This window comes from Polypterus senegalus, chromosome 3, assembly GCF_016835505.1.
Source record: "Polypterus senegalus isolate Bchr_013 chromosome 3, ASM1683550v1, whole genome shotgun sequence".
In the NCBI taxonomy this organism is placed as follows: domain Eukaryota; kingdom Metazoa; phylum Chordata; class Cladistia; order Polypteriformes; family Polypteridae; genus Polypterus; species Polypterus senegalus.
The window spans coordinates 47,289,640-47,301,348 of record NC_053156.1 but is presented as its reverse complement, the minus strand read 5'-3'; the positions used below and the strand labels follow the sequence as shown (position 1 = coordinate 47,301,348).

Here is an 11,709-nt window from a genome sequence, read left to right as displayed (position 1 = left end):
CAACACGATGATTGTTTGAGCAACCTTGCTCTCCTGGCCATTGAGAGGAAACTGGTTAAGTCCCTGGAAAAGACAGCCAATTGGTACGACTGGGTCACAGACCATTTTCTGCAAAAGGAACGGAGGGCAGAATTTACGTACAAATAACATAATGAATTTTATGATGAGGGCCTAATATGAGCTTCCCCGGTTTCAAAAGCTAGCAGCCGCCACTGCTATATATATATATATATATATATATATATATATATATATTTTATTATATTTTTATAAATTATGCCATACATCTATAGACGCATTCACTATCAAACATGCTTATACCACTCCAGAGCATGAGGACCTTGATCTTGTTGTGGAGTTGTGCTTTTTTTCCAGGTTCAAGTAAAGTATAAAAGAAAATTGGTAGTCTGTTTCTGTTATATGGAGGAGTCATGGGTGCTTAATATGATGTGTAATCAGTGGAGATGATGCTGAAGTACATTTCTGAAAAAGTGTCCATTATTAATTAAAAAGGTCATGAAGCTTAAAGTTTACTTTTTGCTAGCAACACCCATCCAACAACATCTTTGTGTACCTCTAGTTCTAGCTATGGAAGTATAGAAGCATTTGTTTTATACCATTGAGATAAATCACTTTGGTATAACTTTGATTATGTAAAAGAGTTCCATGAAATAAATATTTTAAGTAGCAAATACTGCTCACAAGAAACATTGCAGTGCATTAATATAATTTTATGTATAAAGAATGGAGAACAGCAGTAAAATACAAAGTTTTAATGACATTCACAAAGTAGATTATAGAAATGCTTTAACATACAATGTACATTCATTCATAAAATGTTAATATATTACTCTTTTTTCTAAAAGTATATAAGAATTCCCCATCCCCAAAACATCTGTACAGTGTAGCTCCTATTTATCAGTGCTGTATTCCTGTTTTTCAGAATTTTGTCATACTGGTTTTATGTTTCTTGCAGTTTGGATCTGTTAGAAAGAAACAAAGATTTTATATTTAGTCACTTAAACTAAATTCTACTGACCTATTCATTTATAATAAAAGAAATTTAATTTTAGGATGATGTCAGTCATTCTCACTTCCTTTCAATCTCACTTTCTATCTAGTTTGCCAAAGAATACAAATTTAAAGGGAGCAAACCTCGCGTTTATCGACAAAATCCAGTGGTTGATCTATAATTAAACACAACAGTTAAATAATAAAAAAGCACAAAAATAAGATTAATTTATTTATTTATTAATGGATGACATGGCACAATGGTGAGCATTGTAGTCCCATAGCCACAGAGTCATATTCCAGCCCAAGTACTGCCTATGTAGAGTTTGAATGTACTCCACATGTGTGTGTGTCTTTAATCTAGATCCTCTGGTCTTCTTCCACTGTCCAGACATGTACAGGTTAGATTAACTGGCATTTCTAAATTGGTTATAGTTAAGTGAGTGTGGTTATGAGTTTGACAGTACCTTGTGATAGATTGCCATCTCCTATAGCACTGATTCCAACCTTTTCTGAAATTTTCTTATATTCGAACATTGATTTTAGCTATATTTATTTTGATACTAATTAATTCATTATATTTGCTCTATTAACGTATCCCTTGTGTTTGAGTAAATCATTGAATCACCACACTTTCTCAATGAGGTGCCTTGCTACCTATGTACAGTATATAAAATGCTAAGGGTTGTGTCTGTCTGTCAAACATTGCTCACAAACCACGGAGGCCAGAACCTTAATCTTGGTCTTAATCAAAATCTTATAATATGATATTCATTTGTGAAGTAAATAATCTGGATAGCAGCAACATCCAAAATGTCATTATCAGGTCCTTCCTAAAGCAAGTTATACTGGGAAATTGATTGAAAAGATGACATTGAAGGAAGAAAAGAAGAAAAGCAACAACATCTGTTGAGCATGAAGCAAACTGCAGAAGCCAATTACATGATAGGCAGAGGCAGAGTAACAGCCCTGGCATCCGCTAAGCATCAAACACATGTCACATGGCAACCTGCTGGTACTCACTGACTACTGGGGCTAAAAATTTTTTCTTGGGAGGACTGGAGGTACATGTGTTTCTAGTATGATAAAAGTGTGATTTCAGCGTGTTAGAATTAACACCAAAACTAAGCATTTTTTTCAGAGCTATTAATGGCCTAGTAAATGGAAAATTAGAATTCATGGACATGGTTTTATGCCCAGGGTTTACTTATTTGTTTCAGGGCTGTGGAAGCTTAAGCCTTTCCTGTCAATAACAGGCACTGTGTAGAAACCAACCTTAGCTGGGGCCCCAGTTCCTCTCATTGCACATTCACACATACAGTAGAAGGCACTCATTCGTCTCTGGTTGATGTACATGGGGTGAGGCATAAGAAACCAGAGTGTTTTTTTTTTTTTTTAAATAAACCTAATGAATTCTAACAGTTGAAAGGCTACATCTCTTATTTTTATTTTATATAATTCTGCAAGACTCTGAATGTTATCTGTAGTTAATATTGGAGAGTACGCCTTGGAGCCAGATCCTATCCCAGCATAAAAATGAACCCTTAACAGGATTCCATTCCATTAAGCAGCACTTTTTTTAATATACTCATGCAACAGCCCCTACCAGGACAATTTGGAGTCACCAGTTAACATAATTTGTGGTAAATGAAGTACCTGGAACAAAGTATGAAGAAAGTGCATAGAGATATAGTAAGAACATGCCAACTCCACATATACAGTGACTTGACTGGAAGTTCAATCCACATTCCTGCAGATATGCTAACCAGACAGCTCTTAATAAAAAGTGAGTGCCATCTAAAATGTAGTTAGACAGAGTGATGAGCTACTGCAGAACATTAAGGCTGGAGATGGCAAAGACAATAAAGAAAGAAAAAAAAAAAAACCCTGAAAGACAGGCCACTTCTGAGCAAAATGCAGAGGGGGCTGCTAGATTCTGCTGCCCCTTAGATCGACTACCCCATCAGCCACTATGACACTTGAACAAGTTCCCAGGACACGTGGTCTAAGTATCCATCCATTCATGTCTCATTGGTTACACATTTTGTTAAGGACAGGTCATCTAGTACTCACTTTCAATGCTTTTCAGATCTATTTCACTGTTTTGAACTTTCCATATTTTCCTACTGTAAGAAGAGAATACAAAAGAAAATAAAATCACAGTTATTTGTTCTTGGCAAGTGGGTACAATATTAAATAGTATTGATTAACTTATGACTAATTTCCAGATGTCACTAGAAGGAAAACAAATAAATATAAACTTTTAATTTATCACAGTGAACTTTGTGAAATGTATATGATTCGACATTCAGATGGTGCAGTTATTTATTAAAGGTTACTTGCTCTTGGTTACATCACCCAGTCATCTCACTGGACGTCTTTGACTTGCTCCAGCTAGCATCTGACTTTTATAGATAGGACAGATCCCCAGTGTTAAGGATGGTGTAAGGAAGCGCTGAGTTGTGGGCCTGATATGTCTGATTAGGGGTGGGTGGGCCGAAGGAGTTGCAGGCTCTGCAGGGAAGCTGATAAAGGGAACTTTGCTTGGTCCCTACAGGGAACTTCACTTTTTGGGTAAATTGCATAAGACATGCTCAAGAACTACTTTAAAAAACTTCTAAACTGAGCTGAGCATCATTGACTCTGAATGTTGGCATTGGAGTATTTGGCATTAATGAGTTCTGTAATTTTTAGATTCAATTATAACAGTAATTAAGAAAACAATGCAATGCCTTTTTATTCAGTTTCTTTCCTAATACTCATAAAAGAAAATGCATAGCAGAAATGCTGACCACAAAAGAAGCTATTGTGCATTTTAACTTTCTAATTGGTAGCCTCAACTGATAAAACAAATAGCATTTCAAGTGGGTGTTTATACCCAAAATTGACTTCTAATAAATTAAACTGTGGTGAAGTGGTTACATTTTTTGGACATTAAACCCTGTGTTTATGGGTGCAAATCCCACTACTGACACTGTGTGACCATGAGCAAGTCACTTCACCTGCCTGCGCTCCAACTAATAATAATAATGTTTTTTAATATAGCGCCTGAAAGAGGGGGCAGAATGTCAGGTTAAATTAAAAGCCTTCCAGAACATGAATTTTAAGTTGTTTCTTAAAAGGATGCATGGAGTCAACTAATTTAATTAATTTAGGGAGGTCATTCCAAAGTCTGGGTGCTATACATCTATACAGAAAACTAGAACTACAATTAGAAAAACAAAACAAATGTAACCAATTGTATCTCTCAAATGTGGCTCAGGTTGTGCCTTGGATAAAGGAAGTCTAACAATAAATGACCACAATTTCCAAAATGTTTTCTCCAAACGAACAACATTTTTGATGGTAATTACCATTTAAAATTTTTGTATTATAATTTCCATTCATATAATTTTAGTGTCAAACATTTACCTGACATGTCGTTGATAAATACAGATGACCAGAACTGCTATAATGACAACTGCCAGAGGCACAAGCACTCCTATCAAAATGATGGTGGTTTCATCTGCCAAAGAAACACAAGACAAAATTAGCACAATTAACAACAAATATCTGGCTGTACAAAGACATCAGAGCTCTGAAATTTAAAAGATGAAATGGAATTAAAAAAAAAAAGTAATACAGTGCATCCGGAAAGTATTCACAGCGCATGACTTTTTCCACATTTTGTTATGTTGCAGCCTTATTCCAAAATGGATTCAATTCATTTTTTTTCTCAGAATTCTACACACAACATACCATAATGACAACGTGAAAAAAGTTTACTTGAGGTTTTTGCAAATTTATTAAAAATAAAAAAACTGAGAAATCACATGTACATAAGTATTCACAGCCTTTGCTCAATACTTTGTCGATGCACCTTTGGCAGCAATTACAGCCTCAAGTCTTTTTGAATATGATGCCACAAGCTTGGCACACCTATCCTTGGCCAGTTTTGCCCATTCCTCTTTGCAGCACCTCTCAAGCTCCATCAGGTTGAATGGGAAGCGTCGGTGCACAGCCATTTTAAGATCTCTCCAGAGATGTTCAATCAGATTCAAGTCTGGGCTCTGGCTGGGCCACTCAAGGACATTCACAGAGTTGTCCTGAAGCCACTCCTTTGATATCTTGGCTGTGTGCTTAGGGTCGTTGTCCTGCTGAAAGATGAACCGTTGCCCCAGTCTGAGGTCAAGAGTGCTCTGGAGCAGGTTTTCATCCAGGATGTCTCTGTACATTGCTGCAGTCATCTTTCCCTTTATCCTGACTAGTCTCCCAGTTCCTGCCGCTGAAAAACATCTCCACAGCATGATGCTGCCACCACCATGCTTCACTGTAGGGATGGTATTGGCCTGGTGATGAGCGGTGCCTGGTTTCCTCCAAATGTGACGTCTGGCATTCACACCAAAGAGTTCAATCTTTTCTCATCAGACCAGAGAATTTTGTTTCTCATGGTCTGAGAGTCCTTCAGGTGCCTTTTGGCAAACTCCAGGTGGGCTGCCATGTGCCTTTTACTAAGGAGTGGCTTCCGTCTGGCCACTCTACCATACAGGCCTGATTGGTGGATTGCTGCAGAGATGGTTGTCCTTCTAGAAGGTTCTCCTCTCTCCACAGAGGACCTCTGGAGCTCTGACAGAGTGACCATCGGGTTCTTGGTCACCTCCCTGACTAAGGCCCTTCTCCCCGATCACTCAGTTTAGATGGCCGGCCAGCTCTAGGAAGAGTCCTGGTGGTTTCAAACTTCTTCCACTTATGAATGATGGAGGCCACTGTGCTCATTGGGACCTTCAAAGCAGCAGAAATTTTTCTGTAACCTTCCCCAGATTTGTGCCTCAAGACAATCCTGTCTCGGAGGTCTACAGACAATTCCTTTGACTTCATGCTTGGTTTGTGCTCTGACATGAACTGTCAACTGTGGGACCTTATATAGACAGGTGTGTGCCTTTCCAAATCATATCCAATCAACTGAATTTACCACAGGTGGACTCCAATTAAGCTGCAGAAACATCTCAAGGATGATCAGGGGAAATAGGATGCACCTGACCTTAATTTTGAGCTTCATGGCAAAGGCTGTGAATACTTATGTACATGTGCTTTCTTAAATTTTTTATTTTTAATAAGTTTGCAAAAATCTCAAGTAAAATTTTTTCACGTTGTCATTATGGGGTGTTGTGTGTAGAATTCTGAGGAAAAAATGAATTTAATCCATTTTGGAATAAGGCTGTAACATAACAAAATGTGGAAAAAGTGATGCGCTGTGAATACTTTCCGGATGCACTGTATATGCACATTTAAATGGAAATCAACATATATATATATATATACATTGACCCCAGCATAAACACCAGTGCCTCTCGACAAAAAAACCCTATATGCACTGTGTGCTGAAACTCTGTTAGAACAGGCACAAGTAGTTGTCTGCTAGCGCTTCAACTGCAAGTTTGCAGGCTCACTGTGTAACATTGTCTGCTGCCCAATGGTTGATGTGGAGAACATTTAAAACCTGCCACTGACCTGGCCTTGCTCTCTTTCTGTCTTCACTTCTCCAGAATGAGCTTGCTCTAACCGTTGATCCATAGCCACTGAACCTACCTGACGAGGAAGGCTATTGTTCTTTTAATCTGAAGATGGCAGCTAATGCAGGACAATGTCACTGCCTGTGTGCTGTGTTTTTATGTGACAGCTCCCATTTGAATAAATGCTGAAAATGGCCCATTATAGTTTTCCACTTTTCCTTGATTTAGCCCTTTGTTCCACAGTTTAAAATTACATATCAACCAATTCAGATGTAATTATAGTGCACATTACACACTTTCATTTAAAGGCATTTGCAAACATTTCAGTTAATCCATGTAGAAATTACAATACTCTAAATACAAGTTCCATTTTTCAGGGCACCATAATGTTTGGGACAATAGGGGTGTGGTGTTATGGGTCCACAGCTCGTGGAGAAAAGGCCATTGATTTTAAATAAATAATCATCGCACCCGAGGCGGCTTCGTGAGGGGGGCGTTGTTGTAGCGAGCTGCGGGGCAGTCGTCGATGTGGGCGTTTCTCACCGTGTGCACAGGTGAGGAACTGCCCACATTCGTGATTGCTCCCGTGGCTAATGCTGCAGCTGTGATGGCCCCTCACGTTTTTAAAAAGAAGCGCGAGTCGGTTGTGGGGTAGTGTAAGAAACGATCGGGAAGAAGAAGAAAGAAACGTTCGGTGTAAGAACGATAGGAGAGGACGGAGGTTACCGGGAGCAGGAGAGGAAGCAGGCGGTGCGTGAGTGTGGTGAGCGCGCGATCGAGCGCTCGTGGACAGCTGCGTGGAAGCTGGGTGTTAGGCCGACACCCAGGCGTTTGTGTTGTTGTTGCTCCCGCTGAGCGATTATGTAGCGGGAGTGACCAAGGTGAAAGCGACGAGCCGCAGAAGGCCGCAGAAAGGCAGCGGAAGTCGGGAGGCTTGGAGTGGCAGTCCTTGGTGTGAGCGTCCTGGAGACCAAGGAGTCCAAGTCTCGAGGCTGGGATGAGAGCCAAACCGAAGCCAGGGATCGGGAGGTCTCCAGTCTTGCGTGTGTTTGAGGAGGGCAGCTGCAGAGAGCGTCTTGCCTGCTGCTAAGCCCGTACGGGATAAGCAGGTGAGACGCATACAGAAAATAGGCACCGGATTGTGTTAGTGTTTTAAGACTGCTTCCAAGAGAAGATTTTAACCTTCGTTTTTAAAGGATTGTTGTGTTTATTTATTGGTTTTACCCCACGTTCTTTTTATGGATTATTTATTTAATGAACATGGAAGAACTGCACTATTTATGAACTTTGTTTTTGTTGACTGTTTTAAATAAAAGCACTTTTGCACTTTTTGTATACCACCCCTTGCTCAATTGTTTATTTGCCTCCACTGACTAGCTCACTCGGTTACATTATCGACGGTGTCGGGTTCAAGGGTTCCCAAACATCAAAGGGAGTGTGGAGCCTGAACCCACATCGTCACAAGGGGCTACAGGTGTTTATGATTTTTCAGGTGTGTTTCATTATTCATTAGCGCAGGCAAAAGATACTTAGGCTCAAATTCTATTAAATGATTCCAAACTCATTGGACAGTGCTTTATCCTACAACAAGATATCAAAAATACTGCTAAGGCAACACAAGAGTTTTTTAAAGCTATAAAATGTAAAATTCTTGAATGGCCAAGCCAACCACCTGATTTAAATCCAATTCAGCAGGTCTTCCTTTTGCTCAAGGGAAAACTTAAAGGGCCAAGTCTCTGAAATGAGCAAGAACTGAAGATGGCTGTATCAGAGGCTTGGCAGAGCATCACTAGAGAAGATCCTCAGTACCTGGTAATGTCTGTGAATTGCAGACTTCAAGTAGTCATTGCATTCAAGGGATATACAACAAAGTAATAAATATGACTGCTTTAATAAACCTGCCATTGCTATGTCCCAAACATTAGGGTGCTCGGAAATGAGGAGAGCATGTAGAAAATGTGTTGTCATTAATACATGATGTGACGAAGATGTATGCAAATACCCTTAAATTAAAGTCTGAAATGTGAACTTTAGTCACATTTGAATTGTTTGATTTGTAATTTTAAAACTGGGAAGCGGAGATATAAATCAAGGAAGAATGTGTGTTTGTCACACTGCACTGTACACTGCACATGGCCTAGTTGTACTACTATACTTGTGATTACTAGTTGTTTATTGTTATTGCTTTTTAACAGTTTGGTTCATAGCAGAATATAATTGGAGGCAAGTGACATGAACTTAGTCTTGACACTCTTCTTCCTATCTCTGAAAATTCATCGTTTACTTTCACTGTCCCACCTGTGCTGAGTATGCACCTCTTTTTGGCAGAAATGGCAGTGCTGAAACTTTTTGACTTGCAGGCTACTATAGAGTGCCTGCTTGAACTAACTAAACAATTTCGGACCTGAAATGAAACAGATTGGGTGGGGATTTGTGGTCTGGAGAAATGCGAATATTTCAATATCATATTATTTTAAGAATATTTTAAGCTCTGAGTCCAGCTGTTCCAAGACAACCCTCACCAAGTCCACTATGAACTTCTTCACAAAGAATTCCTTTAAAGCCTGATGGACAAATGCATTTGAATCCATTTCCTTCCTCAAGACAGGTACCTCCATTGTTGCATGGACTACTCAAACATGGACCATCTGTAAATGAGATAGAGACATTGATTGGCAATGGGTATGCTTGTGATACAGAATAATAGTATTGGCTGTTTAGAGGCACAAAATGGCTCCAGAACTGCTATCAAGATGGGAAAAGTAAGAAGAAGAAACTGAACAAGATCAAATACCATGGTAAAAAATTGAAATGTCTAAATGATACAAAAATGTGATAGGTCACTAAAAAAGGTCTTACCATACTTTAGGAAGATAGAATGTAGGGCTATCAAGCAAAATGCAAAAAAGTTTTCCAAGGCTGAAGATATCTTTAGAATTAGCAAAAGTTACGTTACATGAGAAAATATAGAGATGCATATCTTATTAAGTAAGGAGGACATACATTTATGACCTACTGATATATGAACAAATTCATGGTGGGGGAATAGCAGAATTTGAACATTAATGTTATGCTTACTAAAGAGTTTACTTATCCTGGAAGAAAGTCTGATAGCTGGTACACACCTCTGAAGCATCCCCTGGTGTAGTTGTACACGGTGCACACTTCATGTGCAGCACAGGAGATAAGTTTACAGTCTGCCCCTGTATCCATGCAGGTGCAGCTCTGGGTACAGTCTTCAGAAACAAATTTTTCATTGAGCTGAAATGACATTGAGAATGAGTTGTGGTAGGAAGTAAAAGAAATAAGCAGTTGATGTAACAAGTAGGATTTCTGTGGTAAACATTAATGCTTTAGAGATGAGTCCTGGCACTTACCAGATAGTATCTCTCTTGAAAGGTACAGCCACACTGATTAAATGGTACGCAGTTCTGACCGCTCAACACAAAGTTCTTCTTGCACTCACAGCCTTCCATGCAAACAGTAGTCTCACATTCTGAAGGTGCAGCGAGATTGGCACATGTTGCAGGGCATACAGACATGCAGGAAGAGTAAACACTATTTGGGGGACAACTGAGAGCTAGAGGAGAAAGAAATGGGAGAGAGGATCAGATTAACAAAGAACTGAAATCAAGTTCGCTGTAACCAATGTATGGGTGGAGATATGTTAATGGTTTAAGTGATTTAATTTAAATTCTACATTTTCAACAATGCACTAATCAGTTACTTAATTTTAGATGAAAGGATTAATCTGATTCTGGGGGAAACACTCAATATCTTAATCCCATTCTCTTAATTACCAGGAGACCCTGAAGAAAAGCTTTATGGCGGCAAACCGCACAACCTGGTATTGTAAGCTAAAAGTAAAAAACCGTAACATCTTGAAATGCATTGAAGACATCCAAATATACCTAAAATATCTTTGACCACATTTCATCCACCCATTCATTTCTAATCCACTTATCCATTACAGAAAACCAAAACCTATTACAGCAGAACTGGGCACAAGTAGGGATTCAACCATGGAAGATGTGTTAAGCAATCACAGAGCCTACTCACATGCACATCCACACTTACTCATATAAGGTTTTCAGATATCCCAAAATGAATATTAAATATCTTGAAATTACTTTTCATGTAAAGAAATTGCATTTCTGATATATTGAAACACAGGGAAGGAGCTCATCTAAAGCTACAATACATTTAAATTAGTTGCAATTTAACAAACTTTAATTAAATCTATCCAGAAATGAATTTCATTTTTTTCAAATGTGAATCACTTTCAAGATATCTCAAATGAATTCTTAAAAATGAATTGTGTTTCTTTTAAGAAGCCATTGAAATTATAGGACATATCCATCTGAAGGGCACTTGACTCATCCTGTCAGAGGTTTGGAGTCCATTAGACTCCTGGCAATACTAATTGGCAGTAATGACACAACAGGAGAGGCAGGAGGAAACAAAAATAAATGAATCAGTAGCTTAGATTACTACTTAAGCACTGTGCCTCTTCAGGACTGTTAAATATTTTAAAAGTCTCATGTCCTATTTAATTTAAGGATTAGGTTTTTGACACCTTGTTTGCCTTTTTCTTTAGGACACATCTTTTATTCTGTGCTTACCTAATAGCTTTGATAATGATGGAATGATTCCTGGAGCATTGATTGTGTGCAGTTGTCATATTTTTCCTTTATCAATCTGGGTTTTGTTGAGAGGCTCCAAATTTCATCATCCCAGAAATATTTAGATTAGGTTATTTGGTAAATCCAAATTGATTCTGTGTGAATGTGGGTGTGTGCGAGAGTGTGTAGTGTGATGCTTTGTGTTGAACAGTAGGACTCAAGGTTTCCAATTCAAGCCCCACCCCAATTCCACTTTGTTCCTGCTTGGTTAAATCAGCTTTGTTCAGGAACATTAGTTTCACCCATAGTCCCAAAAGATACCACAGGTAATTTCTACTCGTAATTGGCCCAAAGTGGGCATAAGCATCAGTATGCCTTTATATTCTGTTCAGCTCTCTGGTTACTGCTCTATTCGTAGTGCCTCTCAGCTTTGTACTAGATAAAGAACATGTGGATGTTTGGTGAATTTCTACCACATCTAGTCCTGTTACCTACTTCATACCACTTCCTGCAATGTCCCTGATTAGGAAAATTGCTTGGGAAATCAATGATGTGATGGGCTAACCAGTATGAAATAAATGGGG

At 38.8% G+C, this 11,709-nt stretch overlaps 1 protein-coding gene across 1 annotated transcript in view; it reads right to left on the bottom strand.

The window, feature by feature from the left end:
- Positions 1-883: 883 nt before the first annotated feature.
- zanl (zonadhesin, like) overlaps positions 884-11,709 on the bottom strand; it is a 119,894-nt gene continuing 109,068 nt past the window's right edge. The window contains exons 46-51 of the mRNA XM_039749641.1: positions 9,881-10,083; positions 9,629-9,764; positions 9,026-9,151; positions 4,423-4,516; positions 3,085-3,137; positions 884-983 (exon numbers count right to left, since the gene is read on the bottom strand). Coding sequence (XP_039605575.1) covers positions 940-983; positions 3,085-3,137; positions 4,423-4,516; positions 9,026-9,151; positions 9,629-9,764; positions 9,881-10,083 — 656 coding nt within the window. The 3' untranslated portion in view covers positions 884-939. The remainder of the gene's footprint in view (positions 984-3,084; positions 3,138-4,422; positions 4,517-9,025; positions 9,152-9,628; positions 9,765-9,880; positions 10,084-11,709) is intronic.